The sequence below is a fragment of the Schistocerca gregaria genome, chromosome 2 (assembly GCF_023897955.1).
Source record: "Schistocerca gregaria isolate iqSchGreg1 chromosome 2, iqSchGreg1.2, whole genome shotgun sequence".
Taxonomy (NCBI): Eukaryota; Metazoa; Arthropoda; class Insecta; order Orthoptera; family Acrididae; genus Schistocerca; species Schistocerca gregaria.
In genome coordinates, this window is record NC_064921.1 from 554,363,682 (window position 1) to 554,383,060 (window position 19,379).

A 19,379-nucleotide genomic window follows, 5' to 3' on the forward strand; every position below is an offset into this window, starting at 1 on the left:
CCATGCGTTTGCAGAGATGGCGCTTTATAATTTTGAAATATTCCAACTTAACACAGGAAGAAAATACCAAAAACGCGCCTTCGACCGTTTTTACGTGTCACACCTTTTCATCCGTACCACAGGCCCTCGGTGTAGTAGTGATATCTTAGTATTTTTGAACAAATAATGATTTATGTGTACACCTCAATATCACCTGATTTAATTCGACTACCTTCCACTGCATTTGTTTGGCTTTTCTTGAGGTTCTTCTTATAACCTTTCTCAGTGCATTATCCACGCCGTTAAACTTTATCTTCAAAGCCTTAATTCACGATACCAAACGTAAAACAACTTTCCACGTTTAAACTCGCTTTCAAAGATATCGCTGGAAAGAAAGCCTAAAACAGGCGCAGTACTTAAAATGTTGTTAACTGGAATTCGAATTTTAAGTAGCTTAATCTCATTTATGTTCCGTTTGATTTTTCTACCGCGAAGTTATACATTTTCGTAAGTTTTAAAATAATCACTTCATTTTGCTCAACCGCTTAACACACGACGCAGTAATTCCAAATAAGTAGGTGAACTACACACGAATCGAATCCCAGTGCCGGACAAACGGCCGCCTCTCTGGTACATTGCTGAATTTTAGACGCAAATGTTGAACCAGTTCCGAATCGCCTTCTAAAAAATAAAACACGCCAGCAGAGACTTTCACAGAGGGGCAAAAGCGGATGAAAAAGAACAAGTTAGATATTTGTATCAATTCACCGTGTCTGACTTTTATTCAACAACGTGCCAAGTCCGGCGAACGAAGGTCAGGTTTTCTCATATTACTCAGATAGCTAGTAGAAAAGATCAGGTTGCACAATCATTCACAGCCGGCCGCGGTGGTCTCGCGGTTCTAGGCGCGCAGTCCGGAACCGTGCGACTGCTACGGTCGCAGGTTCGAATCCTGCCTCGGGCGTGGATGTGTGTGACGTCCTTAGGTTAGTTAGGTTTAAGTAGTTCTAAGTTCTAGGGGACTAATGACCACAGCAGTTGAGTCCCATAGTGCTCAGAGCCATTTGAACCATTTGAACCAATCATTCACAGAAAACATACGCCTCCGGTAACTGCGAGACGCGTTACATGGTATTTCACAACAAACAGTTCGCCAGTTAATTTTCTTATAACTTTAATTCATTGCATGTTTTGAAGTTTTGGTACTCATCTTCAGTGGAGATTATCTTTTCTATTATGATATTTAAAACACTATATTTCAGTGTGTGAATATTCCTTCCTGGGAGCTAATAGTACTAATCGCACCAGAAACTCAAAATTAGCACTGATTGTTTCAAAAGTGTCACAATTTTTGTGTAAGTTGAGAAAGAAAGGGGTAGCACACACGATACATCCTTGACATAGCGTAAATGTGACACTGTGAAAGTGGACAATACTATTTCGACACCGTATTCGTTGATAACTACTTTTTCTCGAATGCAATCCCACCAAATTTATGAAAGGAACAAAAGTTGGTCGTTTATCTCTTTTTCAATGTTCATGTGGCTAAACTGCAGCATCAGCAATCGTGTTTTAATCTACTCCGTCTTTAGTACCAGCTATTTTGACGACACATTACGTATACCATTGAATGAACCTGCAAAATTATATAAAACTTCCTGGCAGATTAAAACTCTGTGCCGGACCGACACTCGAACTCGGAACCTTTGCCTTTCGCGGGCAAGTGCTCTTTCTTTTAGGAGTGCTAGTTCTGCAAGGTTCGCAGGAGAGCTTCTGCAAAGTTTGGAAGGTAGGAGACGAGATACTGGCAGAAGTAAAGCTGTGAGGACCGGGCGTAAGCCGTGCTTGGGTAGCTCAGATGGTAGAGCACTTGCCCACAAAAGGCAAAGGTCCGGAGTTCGAGTCTCGGTCCGGCACACAGTTTTAATCTGCCAGGAAGTTTCATATCAGAGCACACTCCGCTGCAGAGTGAAAATCTCATTCTGGAAAATTATATAACCTTGTACGCCACATTGTTCAGGGGTGATAACGTAGAGCTGAAGGTGTATGAAAACGAAACTACAGTAGGAAATGCGCTAGAGATACAGGTAAGGTACATGTTACAGATACGTGTGAAATATGTAAAATATATGCGAAATATATGTGACATGTACGTACTCTGGCAAAGCCACAGGTAAAGGGCTCCTCCTAAAACCCTGGACCGATTTCAAAGAAACTCGTATCTGGAAAGAAATACTGTGGGGTAAGACCCTGCAACCACCTATTGGGGTGTGAAGTACAGAGCGCCGTCAGTTGATCCAGAAAATCGGCTACGACCTGCCATCGTGAGAAATGCGTCTAATCAGTTGTGTTCCGCGGCTGCTCTCACCAGCTTGGAACGCTGCGCCGCAGCTCTAGCGCGCGAGGAGCGGCCCGCCGGAGCGCCGCCACCGCCACGTGCTGGCGCGTCGTGTATCGACGTGCCGCTCCCGGGCAGCCGATTCCGTCGCTGTCAATCCGCCAGAGGCGCAGGTCGCCACCTGCCGCCGCTGAAGCCTCGCCTGCCTGCTGGGGTGCCTGCCTCGCCTTGTCAGCAACTTAGTCACCTTCCAGAGGGGGAGCACTGTCAGTGAATCGCTGTTGCTTTGGCGACGTGCCGTGCCGATAAACGAAGGTCTGGATTCGTAAATCTGTTGTGTCGAAAACGCTGCTCCAAGAATAACGCACAGGCAAACAAGTATTTCGATATGGTAGTACTATATTCGTTCACTTGCAGCATTAATTCTCGATAAAATCAGAAATTTCGAGTATACCTACCTACAACTGACACCGCCAGGAAAGAAAATGACGCTCGAAGAAATAATGGACTTACATAATGGTAATTGATGTGGTAGTGCTCACAGCCACCGGATATTACTTCGGTGCCAATGACGAAACGAGACTTTTAGCGTCTTGGAACCCAGCAGGTTGTATAATGCGGAACATACAAACGTGCGGTCTCTCTTTCAATGACCACAAAACGACCAAGGATACAGAGAGGTTTCACTGAGTCATGAGACGAATGCTGTATAGCTAGGGCTGATTAAATAAGAAGCGATGAGAAAAACAGAGATAGTTTACAGTGTAACGGGGGTACTGATCCCGTGTTGGACAAAAGAGAAAGATCTGGAACATATCGAGACAAGAGCTAGGCGGATGGTAACACATAAAATTTCAATCTTCTTTTGAAGCTAGAATAGTTAGGACAATGAGAGGACATAATTTTGTTTCTGTAAAATGCGTTAGCTAAAAAGCCAGAGGAAGTTTCATTGGTACTCGGAGTACAGGATACCTTCAGTATGGAACTACCCTCCATATTCAGTTCGCTCCGGGAAGCGAAAGAGACTACATTGGCGCCCTACGGTGTAGACACTCCCTACTCGGCTAGTGGCCGTCCAGTCTTTTGCTTCGCTGCGATCACCATCATGGAAGGTGGCGATTCCAGCCTCCAGACTAACAAACTTCGTAAAGCAAGGCGCACGGTGTTTCATTGGACGGTGATGCACTTTATGCACCCACCAGTGAATTCATTCGCGACGCAATAATTGCAAAGCAGACTCCACCGGTGGGTGAACTGCAGCAATTTCAGATGCATCTGTTCACATAACAAAGTTTTCCAAAATTACGTTACAGTGATGAATATAGAACATAATACTATCATTTGTATATTATATGTTACAAATTGTCAGACGTCTTTTCATTTTTTGTGCTTAAGCGGGATGTGCATGAAATCAAAATTAGTCACATTCTTAGGTAGAATATTAATAGAACAGTATTTCTATCTTAATGTGTGTTAAATGTCATCGTGTGACGTTGGCGTCAACTTTCGTTTGAGTTTAGACCGATTGAGAGTGGAACTGTGTATATTTACTCTCTACAAACATCAACCACTTCATGACGCTACAAATAAACCTCGATGGTAAATCGAGTGGACCTCAATCTGCAAGGGCACCGAGATACAATAAAATACTGTTCTGTGCTCCACGGGCTACGTAGTGGCTAATTTATTTACAAGTGCAAATGACCACACAGTGTGTGCCCACCATTCACTGCAGTGAAATGTCAAAATAAATTTACCTTTCCTACCTTCCACCTGATCTACTAATCTTACTCGATTACTTCACGCTCTTTCTCTGACCAGTCAAATTCTTGTCCCATTTGATTACTTCTGTAGTGTTGCCCCAAGTTTCTGTTAGATGTGATTACTCTCATTCGTCACCAACGGGGCAGCAATTTCTTTCTATTCATTAGTATACATATTGTCAGAATTATTATTATTACTTTATTATTATTAGAAATGCTGTTAAGTATTACATATTACTCCTCTACTATAAAAATTGTAATTTTAACTGAGAAGGATGTCTACAAATTCCTCCAAAATGACAAGACCGATTACGCAGAAAACAAGGTCACCTGGGACGTCGACATTGTACACGAAATGTTCGCTATCTCGCAGCTGAGTCGGAACTGAGCATGTTTGAATTAAAATGATCGTTTAGATCATCTACTTGACTAGTGGTGTTTCTTTTTGGTGTACTCCCTATGCTGTCAGGACCAGCTGCAGGTTGGTGCCGCAGAGTAGTCGTACCTCTGGAGCACTGTTTTCGCCGTGGAGTGTCAGCTGGCGGCCGCAGTGACCACGGAGAGGCTGAGCGGTGGTGTGGCGGTGTGTTGCAGGCGCGAGCGAGGACGGCGAGCCGGAGTGCGGGGGCGCCGCGGACGGCGGCGGCAGCGCCAGCGCGGGCGCGCGAGGAGACGCCGGCCAATCGCCGCCGGCCGCGCCGCAGCCGCAGCCGCAGCCGCAGCCGCCCCAGCCGCCGCTGCTGCTGCCGCCCCCGGAGCTGGAGGTGCGCGGCGCGGGGGCGGGCGTGTGGGCGCGCCAGGCGCTGCCCCGCGGGGCGCGCTACGGGCCCTTCCTGGGCAAGTGGCTGCCGCAGCCCGCCGACCACCGCCTCGCCTGGGAGGTGAGTCCTGCCGCCCGTCCTTCCTCGGAATATCTGAGAACTGCGTCTTTGATGAAGATTATCACCAGTATTATAGTGCCTCAATGTGAAACAACTTCAGGAAGTATTTAAACTGCAAACCACCTCCTCCAAACATTTCTGAGCACCGTGTAATGTACCGGGTGATCAAAAAGTCAGTATAAATTTGAAAACTTAATAAACCACGGAATAATGTAGATAGGGAGGTAAAAATTGACACACATGCTTGCAATGACATAGGACTTTATTAGAACAAAAAAAAAAAAAAAAAAAAAAACACCCCATATTGCTATACGCGTGAAAGATCTCTTGGGCGCGTCATTTGGTGATGATCGTGTGCTCAGTCGCCACTTTCGTCATGCTTGGCCTCCCAGGTCCGTGCGATTATTGGCTTTAGGATTACCTGAAGTCGCAAGTGTATCGCGATCTACCGACATCTCTATTGATACTGAAAGACAACACCCGACGCCAATGCCTCACCATAGCTCCGGACATGCTTTACAGTGCTGTTCTCAACATTGTTCCTCGACTGCAGTTATTGTTGAGGAATGATGGTGGACACATTGAGCATTTCCTGTAAAGAACATCATCTTTGCTTTGTCTTACTTTGTTATGCTAATTATTACTATTCTGATCAGATGAAGCGCCATCTGTCGGACATTTTTTGAACGTTTCTATTTTTTTGGTTCTAATAAAACCCCATGTCATTCCAAGCATGTGTGTCAATTTGTACCTCTCTGTCTACATTATTCCGTGATTTATTGAGTTTTCAAATTTATACTGACTTTTTGATCACCCGGTATCTTCCAGAATAGCTACAGGAATCGCTTGACAAGCCGTTTCAATTTCATGACGCAGCTCTTCTACTGTACGTGGTTCCCTGATACACACTAGTGCTTCATGGGACTCCACAAGTACAAGTAAAGGGATGACAAGTTAGGGGAACATGCAGGGTGCTCGATGGGATCCCTTACTCTAATCCAAAGACCCCGTGCATTGTTACCCGGATAAGCGCCACTCCCCTGTCAGAGTGGCGTGTAACGCCATCTTGTTGGATGAAAATAGGTCCATCACCAAACAGAGTACGAATGGATGCTAAAATTAATGAGTCCAGTGAAACTTCCTGGCAGATTAAAACTGTGTGCGCGACCGAGACTCGAACTCGGGACCTTTGCCTTTCGCGGGCAAGTGCTCTACCAACTGAGCTACCGAAGCACGACTCACGCGCGGTACTCACAGCTGTACTTCTGCCAGTATCCGTCTCCTACCTTCCAAACTTTACAGAAGCTCTTCTGCGAACCTTGCAGAACTAGCATTCCTGAAAGAAAGGATACTGCGGAGACATTCAGGAGTGCTAGTTCTGCAAGGTTCGCAGAAGAGCTTCTGTAATGTTTGGAAGGTAGGAGACGGATACTGGCAGAAGTAAAGCTGTGAGTAGCGGGCGTGAGTCGTGCTTCGGTAGCTCAGTTGGTAGAGCACTTGCCCGCGAAAGGCAAAGGTCCCGAGTTCGAGTCTCGGTCGGGCACACAGTTTTAATCTGCCAGGAAGTTTCATATCAGCGCACACTCCACTGCAGAGTGAAAATCTCATTCTGGAATGAGTCCAGTATTTCCAGGTACTTCCTGCCAGTCATTGTACTTTCGAAAACAAAAGGTACACTCAATCACCTTGACGATAAACCGCACCAGACATTAAGTTCCGGAGCATTGACTGTCCGCTCAACATAATCACGTTACCATTCATAGCAGGTGCACACAGAGCTCGAACTCTTATGCGAATCGGCGGGATGCCGCGAGTAATGAGGTTAATCAACACGGGCACTTCATTGATAGTGTGTGGTATTATGTTGAGAATTTGGGTCTGACGGGAGGCGTGCAAGGGTATTCGTGCGGTTGTGGTGACCACTGTGTCCCGATGGCGTAGTGGTCACTGCGTCTACGTAGATACAAATCAGTTCCCACTTTAATTCCTTTGTCTCTTCACACACACGTGTATTTCCCGGGGCACAGTACAAACCTTTACGTCTGCTTGCTGTTCCATTTAATTTGAATTGTGGCTCATCAGACCACACAATTTTGGAAACAAAATTAGCAACATGGTCATCTTCATTCAGTGCGTGTAACGAGCGCGGAAAGTGAACTTTCCGTTGTACTCTGTGAAAAATACCTCTTACCTTTGTCCTACTCACGCCTCTTTCACGTCGTGTTGTTATGATTTCTGTGGTGGGCGTGTGAATGGATCTAATGCATGAGCAGAAGACTCTTCATCTCTTGTTCGTGCTCGGTCTGGTCTTCCCTCATGAACAGCCATAATTGTTCCGACAGTTTCCAACTTGTTGCGAAGGAGAGCGATGCTTACGCGTATTGGTGGTTCAATTCCATGTTGTTGCCTCCAATGTCGTTGCACTTCAGTGATGGTATCGAACATCTAGTATCATGTGAAAATACTTTTTCGGTGCTCCAATTTCACTCGTGTTTTCGTTTTGGCCTCACTTCGTACACTGTCCGTGGCGCGTCACATCATGACTGCCATCTGTTGCTCTCCCACTGTACTTGACATTCAACCAATATCCATTGTGATTGCAATGGTTTGTGTAGCCAAATTTTAAACCGTGTATGTCATCGTTGTGTAGACCTAAATTCTTTCCTCGAATATAATTAAGTTGGATTCAAACTGCAGTTTTCTCTATTGAACTACATGATTGCTCTGCAATTCACAGTTAAATGCTTGTCAGAGACCTCATGGAATCACATTCCGAGTCTTTCTCCATCGCTACACTCTCGAATGGCACGTGGCGGGGGGACTGAATTTTCGTGAAAAGATCCCGGTACAATGACAAACGGTTGGTGCTAATGATTGCCAGTCCAACTCGCTTAACATATCCGTGACACTCTTCCACTATATCACAATGGTACAAAACCTACTGTTCTTCTTTGAAATTTGTAGACGTCTTACGTCGATGCTATCTGATAAGCTGATAAGGATCCCGTACGGCACAGCAGATTCAAGATGAGAACATGTGTGTATTTGGGACCAGATGACAACAACAGTTGCAATTTTATTGTTTTTTTTTATTAACACGATCGTTTTCGGTCATTGAGGCAGATTTCTAGTGATTATCGTGAGTGTACGCAAACAGACTGTAATGGAACCAATAATATTTAGTTAATGGAATACGGCGTATAACGGAAATTTGACCGAATTTTTCTACTAATCTTGTGGAAGAACGCATACTTTTTATTCTTTGGGGTCAATTGTTACTTTTCGCACCATACAGATATATTTAATCACACTGACATTCGTTTTAATCTTCTTATGACTTTACTAGACGGCAAACGACGGCATCATCTGTGAACAATCTGAGAGGGCTGCTCAGATTATCTCCTAAATCGTTTATATAGATTAAGAACAGTAGATGGCCTATAATTCTTCCGTGGGAACCAAAGATATCTCTTCGGTTTTACTAGATTACTTCCCGTCAGTTTCTACGAAGTGTGACCTGTCTGACGGGATATCACGAATCCAGTGTAATATGAAGCAAATATTCGGCTACGTGAAGGACTTCACTTCGAAACATTGTTCACATTCGATGTTAAACAAAGACAAGTACGAAGAGTGGTCGTAAAGTTACTATCTGCCCAGAATAATTGCGTTATATTTGGTTATTGGTAGGTATATTTCTGCATTATTGTGGTATGCACTGAAATTCCCTGTTCACCGTACACACGGTACCGTCGCGTGCCACAAGAGGAGCCAAGATAAAATGGAATTCTATCTCCACTTTGTCAGTTAATTACATCACTGTATATTTTCGAACTAGTGATTTACGTATTGTGCCCACCTCGCGTATTCCCATGCAGCCATGCACAGAACTCCAGCTTTCCTCCCAATTTTTATAGAGGTTCCACAAATACGCCTTCTGTAATATTTGCGAACAAACAATTTCGAACGCCAGATTAAAAGAATAAAAGTTGTAACCAAATTTGGCCCTATTTCTAACAATGCCATTTCAACATCTACTACGGTCCAGTTGAGGCACAAATGAAAACAGAATACGATTCAGTCGGTTGCCTCACGTTTGGGGCAATGGCAAGAGAAATATGTGCAGCCAAACTCCACATCCAAAATTTCGGAAGTTGTTCATCAACATTTTCTGAGTAAGGGACTCACTGTCTCCGGTCTCTCGTTACTGAGCACAAGTATTTGCATTTTGTTTGATTTCTTACCCGAATTCGTATTTGCATCTCTGTTGCACTGAAAATATTTGCACAATATTGCAAATGTCGGTGGAATGTGCTGTGTACCTTGTTTGTGAATAGACTTGTTCTCTTCAGTTACGACACTTGCTGTTGATAGCAGTAACGCCAATTTTACTCTTCAACTTCAAGCTTGTGTTCAGCACTGTTAAGTTCTGTCTCGTCTTTTTTTCTGGCAGTGTTAATTGTGCGGTAATAGTGACACACAGCAGTGCGAGTAGTCTTACTAGCAAAGAAATGGCCGATGTTCACATGGTGAGTGGGTTTAGTGAATGCAGGCACCACGACGATACACTCGTCTGTTCACAGAGAGATAGCCAGCACGTCACCGTACTATGCATCTGTACATGCAACACGGAAACAAATTCCTCGTGTTTGAACGGAAGATACTGTCTGTACGAGGCATGGAAGAGATCGTGTCATCATTAGTGCATACGTTCACGAACATGCATCACAACTGCGTCAGTACTGTTATATGGAGCCACCGGAAACTGCATGTGTCTCACACCAAAATACTCAAAAAATATCCCTGTATATTCATCGGAATAATGTCAGCGAATTTCGGGTTCAAGGGGTATAGAATGCATTAATGAAATTCTTTACCACTAGGAACGAATGGTGAAGCTGACGACGTTCCGATTTTTAGTGTAAGGTTCTGTGCGTGTCACTTTTACCTTTAAAGCGTAGCCGATCGCATTTGCGTGGAAACGGACCTTAGACTTATTCTTGAAATGCACACAGTTTTGATTTGAAAACATTAAATAGCAAACATGCCCCTCCTCTGTATCAGAAATCATACTGCCGTCCTATTCAGTGGTGTTTTACAAGCACAAAATGTGTACGTAATGAATTATGCTGTACCAAAGATGCAGCGATGCGCAAAAACCAACAGAAAAATTGAAAACTGCTTGCAAATATGCGCAATTTCCTCTGTCGGTTTATTGATTGATTTAGTAATTCCAGTTATTATTATGACTCTAGGTAAGAAGTGCGAGGATTATATTTTCATAATTTTTTTATGGGTACTGTTCCCAGTTCTACCATGGCCTTGTGACTTCTAGTGCTAATGACCATTTGGGAAAACGAAAGTGTGAGAGAAAATGGTGCCAAAATTACCCTACGACGCTTGTCTACTGTGATTTCAGTCTGGAAGGTAGCTTCATCACCCTAGCTGTACTCAAGATTTTTGAGATACTGTCCAGGAAATTTGGGTTTAAACATTATTTCGAGCCGGCCGCGGTGGTCTCGCGGTTCTAGGCGCGCAGTCCGGAGCCGTGCGACTGCTACGGTCGCAGGTTCGAATCCTGCCTCGGCCATGGATGTGTGTGATGTCCTTAGGTTAGTTAGGTTTAAGTAGTTCTAAGTTCTAGGGGACTGATGACCACAGCAGTTGAGTCCCATAGTGCTCAGAGCCATTGAACATTATTTCGAACAGTGATCAACAAAGTACTGACCATTTATAAATGAGGTGACTGTGCAAACATGGGGAATTTGAGATATCGTGCTCACTTCATATTCGTTTTATTGCTAAAATGTTAGTTGTAAAGGACAGCGGAGTGCTTGACAAATGATGATACTAGATGCTACATACTAGTCCCATATCCATAATGATGTCACCGTCGGGATAGGACGGGGAGTAGAACAAAATCCTATGAACTTGGCAGAAAAGTTAACAATTCTTAGAACCCATTAATAACTTCAGTAAGATTAAAAGAACAAAAGCTGCTATATTTTGTAACAACTGCATTGTTTGTTGCACTGCAATTTATCGTCCCTGATGCACGACAATCACTGTGCTTGCTTTGTATAGGTGGAGTCTGTTCCAGCAGTACATGTTGGTGCTGTAATAACGCGATTATGCAATAAAATTGCCGGCCTAAATGAAATTGCTGTTTCGTGCTGTAAGATCTGGAGCAATTCTATTAAGTCACGACGAACATATTTTGAACGCTCATTTGTTTCCCTCAAGTACAAGTGAAACCGCTAAGCCGACACAACTCCTCTAAGGGGGGTGTTACACGGAGCCTTCCATCCCCAGCCGCAAATCACAAAGAGAAGAGGGCGCTGTCTGAGGGCTCGGCCGTTTGATTAAAGATGCTACTAACTCCGTGAGCATCGCTCTCAAACCGGGAGCGCGACTCCCTGATTGATGACGTACAGCCAAATTGCCTTAACAACGTACTTAGCGGTGTGCCGCGGCTTAGCAGCTCGGCGCGGCTCGCCCCGGGGCTCGGCGGGCAGGCGCTGCGTCGGGTGGCGCCGGAGGAGGTTTTAGGTCGTTAGCGGGGGAGGGAAGCGAGACAAAAATGATTGACTGACTTAATGCGAGGCGTCCCCATTAACCCCCATTTTCTCGCCTGCACCCCCGTGGCAGCACTTAGGGCGCGGCTGGGGCTCTCCCTTACTTGCTCAGTCGCAATTGATTTTTATCCTGCTCTCGAGGGCCCGGGCGCGGGGGCCACCGCGGCAAACTCATCAGCGTCGAGCAATTACCAGCCGCCTCTCGTCGGGGCGAGTGGCCGCTCAGAGGGAACCACCGCAGCGTCGCCGTGTGCGTGCGTGCGTCGCGGTATCTCCAAGTGCCTTCTCTGTTGTTTGGAACGTTTCAGAGACAGGTGAGTGAATGGTCTCAACCGTACTGATCGCACTGAAATGGAAAGAGGAGTAGAATGAGGCGTAGTGTTTAAGTTTCGGACAGTCCTTCGTGGAACACTTGAAAATCAGAGGTGCCAGATTAAAAACAGTTTTAATCTTTCTGGAATTCTGGCCAGTGTACCTTGCTCCAATCGAATCCGCCAGTCAGATATGTCGGTCACCCTCGACGTCGTTTCCAGGTGGGGTCCCGCAACCTAGTAGCTGAGTAATAGTCCCTGAGTCCCGCCTCAGTTACACTATTCGCAAACGCTTAGAAAACATCCGCCCTCTTCCACACGGACTACACTACACGCAGACTGTTTGTAGTACACGTCTTTCTACCCAGGGGTAACAGTGTGACGACAGGAAGGGATCAGCCCACCCGTTAATCAACCATGCCGTTCCCGCTTAGACGCGGGAGAAAGGCAGGGGAAGAAGAAGAAAAGGAAGTTTCGCTCAACTTTGAGTTTGATTTCTTATAAGATTATGCCTGAGAGCTTTCTCATAATCTGGGAACTCAGCAATTATCTTAATAATAATTGTTACATGCTGCTGTTTTAGCTTCACGGGCTTTCACTTCCGGTGTCATTTTTTATAAAAAAATTTTGAGTGTGGATCGCATCATGCTGTTAAGTGATGTGCTAACATTTCTGCCTCTAGTGTCAGTGGAAAAACTGTTGGCGCATCACTTCACAGCATGACAAGATCCACCTTACAGAAGAATTTTAGAAGCTTCAGTTACGTCAATTAGCAATCTGTCCTCCGTACACAGATATTTTTATATGTCGTACCTTAGTATGTACACATATCAGTGTGATCGTTGTTTTTTTTCTCTGCGTCGAACAGTCTTCCCACAAATACGTCACAAACTTCACGAGCTATGTTTCCTACAAGGGCGTAGTGCACCATTGAGTGAACTACGGCTGTCAGACTAGCCCTTCTGCTTCCAGGCGTCCACACTTCAACACCGGACCTGCTTCCTAGTAGAAATAAAGCACTAATGGGTCGCTTTTGCTACATGTACACTGATCAACCCGTACATTATGACCAAGGACTTGATACCGATATAAACTCACCCGGGCTATGGCAGCGTCAACTGGCGAGGAGTGACTCCAACTTAGGCACACGCACGGTGCGTGAAGTATCAGTGAGCGTGGTGTCCGTGTGTAGAATGGGCAAGGTGCGAGATATGTCTGAGCGGAGGGCTAATTGTGATGGCCCGGATGCTCGGCGCGAGCATTTCGCAAACAGCACAACTTATCAGGTGTTCAAGGAGTGCTGTGGTGAATATCTTCAGCATGTGGGGAAACCAAGGTGAAACCACGTCCACACGTCGTGGGATTGGGCGGCCATCCCTCATTACAGATTTCGGACGTCGTAGGCTGGCTAGACTGATGAAACAAGACAGGCGGCTATCTGTGGTAGAAACTAACATCAGACTTTAATGCTGGGCATAGTGCAAGTGGGTCTGAGCACACAGTACAGCGAACACTCCTAACGACACACCACTGCAGCCGACGACCCATGCATATTCCAATGTTAACTCCAGACAGTTACGACTGAAAATAGCAGTTGACCACGGCACTGGCGCTGGCGCAGATCTGATGAATCCCGATACCGTCTTCATCACGCCGATGGGAGGGTGAGAATCCGTTGTCTTCCAGGGGAGCCGCTCCCTGAGGCCTGTACGAGAACATGGAGACAAGCTGGCGGCTGCTCCATTATGCTCTGGGAAACATTCACGTGGGAATCCATGGATCCAATGGAGAACGTGCAAGGCACCGTTACTGCCATAAAAAATAGTACACTGGTTGCAGACCACGTACACTCCTTCTTGACGATCACGTTTCCCTAACGCAGTGGCATATTTCAGCAAGATAATGCGCCACGTCGCAAGGCCAGCGATGTGATGAAGTAGTTCGAGGAACACAGTGGCGAGTTCCACTTGATGTGCGAGTTCCAAATCTGAAACGGATCGAACAAATCTAGGAGGTGATTGAACGTGGCGCCAGAGCTCATCGCCCCCTCCATCGAGTTTACGGGAATTAGGTCAGTTGTGTGTGTTGATGTGATGCCAACTCCCTCCAACGACGTACCAATTCCTCATTGTACCTCCTGGGTGCTTCTTTTTTTGTCGAGTAGAGCATAAAAGAAAGAAACTAATACAATTGCGCTAGAATAAATAAAAGTACTTTGTAACAGGTTGTGGACGTTTCTTCCTTCAGACACTGTATCTGAAATTATTAAATCGGGAACTACAGTAAAAGGAATTCTTACAGTAAAGTAGTAGAGAGAGACTCTGTAATTACGTGAAGTTTCGTATATACTACCAAGAGTAAAGTAAAAGTCAAAATCAAGCCGGCGACGAGTAATGTTTTGTTCAATGAGGAACACCAGGAAGCTCAAATGGTTGAAATGGCTCTGGGCACTATGGGACTTAACATATGAGGTCATCAGTCCCCTAGAACTTAGAACTACTTAAACCTAACCTACCTAAGGACATCACACTCATCCATGACCGGGACAGGATTCGAACCTGCGACCGTAGCGTGGCTTTACTAGGCACTGGTTCTACTGACCATTCTGTTGAGCAGCCTATTCATACAATACCTATCCATTCACCGTAATTTTTTTCCGCGCGTCACTATGAGAACCGAACCAATTAAATTTTTTTGTGGAACTTATTATCCACAAACCGCATGTCCCAGTCTGCAGACAATTCCTCCCTTACCGGGTCCGTATGCGGTGCGGTAGGGGAGGAAAGGTTATATTTCTGGAAACGCATGATTCACTCGGTTCTCGAGGCGCGGCACGCGTTTCTAACAACGTGATTTTTCACTGGGCGCTCTCGGATAACAACCCACTTCAAAGAAGTACCGGAATCGCGTGGCGGCTGTGGAGTGTATTGGCCCACTCAGCGGTGGCAGGAGTGGGCAGTTTATCCAGTAATGGCCGCCGCCGCCGTCTTCATTGGGTTCATTCGCCACGGGTCACGCAGTCGCCGTCCGCTACGCCCAGTCAGCACTGGCGCCGTATTTACTCGAAGAGCCTCGTTGCACGGTAGCCGGCGGCAGCAGAGCGATCGCTGCTGCACCGAGCTCACTGTTACAGGGAGACCGGAGCTGCAGCTGCCGTCGACGAAGGCCAACCGACTCCTGGTGATACGACGCTTTCTTGTCCATTGTGTTTGAAGAGCTGCGGAAGGAGCGCTATGCGCTGGCCGTTAAACAACACCGTGGATACCGATAGTTTTCGTCCCAATCGAAACCACTACGTTATTCCGCCCCATTTCCGCCGGTCGGAGTGGCCGTGCGGTTCTAGGTGCTAAAGTATGGAACCGAGCGACCGCTACGGTCGCAGGTTCGACTCCTGCCTCGGGCATGGATGTGTGTGATGTCCTTAGGTTAGTTAGGTTTAATTAGTTCTAAGTTCCACGCTGCTATTGACCTCAGAAGTGAAGTCGCATAGTGCTCAGAGCCATTTTAACAATTTTGATTACAAACAAACCTTCAAAAAATGGTTCAAATGGCTCTGAGCACTATGGGACTTAACTTCTAAGGTCATCAGTCCCCTAGAACTTAGAACTACGCAAACCTAACTAACATAAGGACATCACACACATCCATGCCCGAGGCAGGATTCGAAACTGCGACCGCAGCAGTCGCGCGGTTCCGGACTGAGCGCCTAGAACCACGAGACCACCGCGGCCGGCCAAACAAACCTTGTCACATCCGTAATCACGGTATTTATTTGATTGCTATTCTATTCCTGCTACCATCTGACTGACGTCCGCCCCCAGTAGCTGAGTGGTGCCGGCACGGTAGCTCAGCATGTTCGGTCATAGAGCTGGTTGGTCTCTGTAATAGGAAATACTGAGTGAAAGGATCAACAACGAACTTGAACGGATGCCATGTGACGTCCGCAACGACCAAACAGAACTAACAAAATGCGAAAAAAAAGTGGTCACAGCGGCAGAATGTCAATCCTAAGAGCCCCGGTTCGATTCCCGGCTGGGTCGGAGATTTTCTCGGCTCAGGGACTGGGTGTTGTGTTGTCCTAATCATCATCATTTCATCCCCATCGACGCGCAAGTCGCCGAAGTGGCATCAAATCGAAAGACTTGCACCAGGCGAACGGTCTACCCGACGGGAGGCCCTCGTCACACGACGTTATGTGAGTGACCAAAAGTTTCGCTGGGCTTCACGGAAAATTATAGTTTCAGTATATAAATTACGGATAAAGAACTCCTACCGTGATTTAAATTGACGATTTATACAGGAATAAATATGCTGTCAGTAACTTTCTTGGATTTTTGACACGATTTATTGAACCATTGACGTTTTTTTCAAGCCACTTCCTGGTAATCAACAGATGGTGGTATTGCAGGAACATTACACCGTGCACCAAGCATAGCTAGAGGCTGTGGTGGCGGTGCTGGCGGAAACGACGGATATTTACTTAACGATAACAAAACCTTTGTGAAACGGAAAAGTTTTTTTTTCTTTTTTTTTTGTACTAACAGAGTACTGCATCGTGAAATCCATAGCAAATACATCCTATTACATACGTTACCGGGTAATACACATAAAATATGTACAGCATATTGCTGAACTTGGTTGTACACATATTCACACAAGGTAAACGCTGGATGGTATGACAAAGAATATGTATATGGAAGGTATGACACTTTGCTACATAATGACCTTTGGCCTAAGATGGATTGCATTACAGTATAAATGTTAGAGGTACACATAATATATTTAACTGAGTCTTGCTAGCTCCAGGAGAGTTCTTGTATTCGCAGTATACATGTAATACGCTTGAAAATTATACAAAAGGTGAACAAACAGAGTGAGATATTTACTTTGTAATTATATGTAAAAAAAAGTTTCTTTACCTGTAACTACTCTGGTGGTTAAAGCTTAAGGCCGAAAAAGAAACTGTCACTGTAAAATAATGTAGCTCGATGAAACTTGCTCCACACCTACAATGGAATGCTTCAGTGTAGTGATCACACATCGTATTAAGAACCAAATCCCACCTTTGTGGCCGGCCGAAGTGGTCGAGCGGTTTCAGGCACTACGGTCCGGAACCGCGCGACCGCTACTGTCGCAGGTTCGAATCCTGCCTCGTGTGTGGATGTGAGTGATATCCTTAAGCTAGTTACGTTTAAGTAGTTCTAAGTTCTAGGTAGTAATGACCTCAGAAGTTTAGTCCCATAGGGCTCAGGGCCATTTGAACCATTCAAAGTGAAACTGACGGCCACCTAACATATCCTCAGTTCTTTTATTGCTCTTCTTTATGATAGATTTGTCAGCAGCTTGGGCCCATTACCCCTTAAACTCACTGTGCGATAATTATCACATAATTGCCAGTAAAACTGAAAACCCTATACGATATGTCCGTGCGTTAGCATTCAAATAAAGCAAACGTGTTAACAATGAGTTCGAAAATGACTATAAACTATGATACTAAATTGAATAAAAATGTTATGGATGTGTGAAAATACTCCGTTTCGGTCACTGTTACTGCTAGTTTCAACAGGGCGAGGAAGTAAATATTGACCGAGTACCACTAAAGCATTATACTCGTACAACTGCGTCTCTATGGCGGTATTGTCACATGAATAGATGCTATTATAGAGGAAAACACTGTACTGCCCGCAGGTCTGTACTGGCGCTGGATCGCCGTTGTCCTGATAAAGGTGCAGAACATTTACGCACACAGGCAGTAGGACAGATGGCGATTTCACTTAATGTGGCGGATAGTATGAACAGCTCCACTGCTTGAGAGCGTAATTTTTCACCGTGACACTCCTGGATAAATATCTATCAAATTTCGCGTCATGTCAGATTTATTGGTAAATTCGAGCTTCCAACGATAGGCCGTTTGGTACTTTTATATTTACATGGCCGAGTTAAGACACCAATAGTCACGGCGTTTTATATACTACCCCATCAACTAAAATACGAAACGATAATACTATCCCATGCATCTACCTACAGCGATTCTGTCATCAGAGGAGCCCTGGAAATGAGAATGTGCAACAACAGCTTCAACTGGGACAACGGCTGTACTATCAGTGGCGAGTGGAAGCGAACCCCCGTTGGTGAAAGACTGCAGAGAAATAAGCAGACTAAGGCGCTGCAGTTATGGACTGTGCGGCTGATCCCGGCGGAGGTTCGAGTCCTCCCTCGGGCATGGATGTGTTTGTCCTTAGCATAATTTAGGTTAAGTAGTGTGTAAGCTTAGGGACTGATGACCTTAGCAGTTAAGTCCCATAAGATTTCACACACATTCTAGAAATAAGCAGAGCCGTCCACCATCTACCGTTAGCAGCACCGCTGTTAATGTTCTTCCAACACAAACGTCGTCATTATATCTCATCGCATATGGACGTTCCGTGATTTCGTGACGCCCTTGTGACATAATTTGGCCAACGACAAGAAATCCCAGAGACATTGTAGCCACGTTCGACTGTAGTCCATACGGAAGCTCTGCGTTTCAGGAGGTGTACGTATGGCGTGCGATTTTGTCACAATTCTTCACACTTTTTTCGCTCGGTCCCTATACTCTTTCAGCCCTGCTCTTCCCCCTCCAGCACCGCACACAGATGCACACGCGTGCGGCTCTTATCGCCTGTTCGGACACAAAGCCCGCGACACGACACAGGTAGTTGGGCCGGTCGCAGCCACGCTCTCGCAGGGAACCAGTTCCGGCAGCGCCTCGCTGCACTCATCACTATGCTAAGCCGCAGCCGACAGCGCCACGTCGCGTCGGCAGGGCTGGCGGAAAAAATAAAAGTAGTAAGGGCAAGCACGTTACTGGGCAATTCGCACGGTCGCCTATTTCCACGCACGCATTGAAATCGAAGATCGGCCTTTTTTGATGAAAAGTGTGCTTTCCATTTTTCAGTCCACTTACCTCGGCTGGTGGTTTCGCCGTTATTTACGATCGGCGAGGGGCGTGCGCCCGTCCCAGGTAGGGTTGAGCGCAGGCCTGACGAGGGATGACGTGTCTTTGAACGGGGTGAAGGCCGTGCCAGGAGCTTCTTTTGTTACCGCCTCAAGCGGAACGCTTCTGCATTTGGAAGTCGTATAAATTGTACGTTTTGCCCTCATTCCCGCTTTGGGTCGAGTTGATATCTAATCAGACGGCATTCAGGAGAGCTTTTTTTCCCCAGGTGTGCGTTTTTTTCCTTTTAGACTATTATGTAGGTCTCGGGAGTTTTATTGGTTGAGATATTGGCAGCTGGTGAGTGAAGTTCTCCAGGTATTACATTCGTGACTCAAGAGATTGCCTGAATTAGGTCCTTAAAACGATACTATCGCAACGGCAGCACAGGAACTATCCGATCACCATTAATTCAGTGGTCTGGTATACTGTGATAGGTAACCTCTATCTTCTTCTTTTTACGTCATGGGTCGATGCTACGGCTGAAGGATGAAGACAAACTCCACCAAAAAATATATCGGAGGTTACTAAGGGATATTTCTGGGTAGTTTGGTGT

General features: G+C 45.7%; 1 protein-coding gene across 1 annotated transcript in view; it reads left to right on the forward strand.

The window, feature by feature from the left end:
* Window positions 1–4,811: 4,811 nt before the first annotated feature.
* Window positions 4,812–19,379, forward strand: part of LOC126335875 (transcription factor hamlet-like) — a gene marked incomplete at its 5' end in the record, with an annotated part of 172,619 nt that continues 158,051 nt past the window's right edge. Inside the window, one exon of the mRNA XM_049999347.1 lies at window positions 4,812–4,961. Within this exon, the coding sequence (XP_049855304.1) occupies window positions 4,812–4,961 (150 nt within the window). The remainder of the gene's footprint in view (window positions 4,962–19,379) is intronic.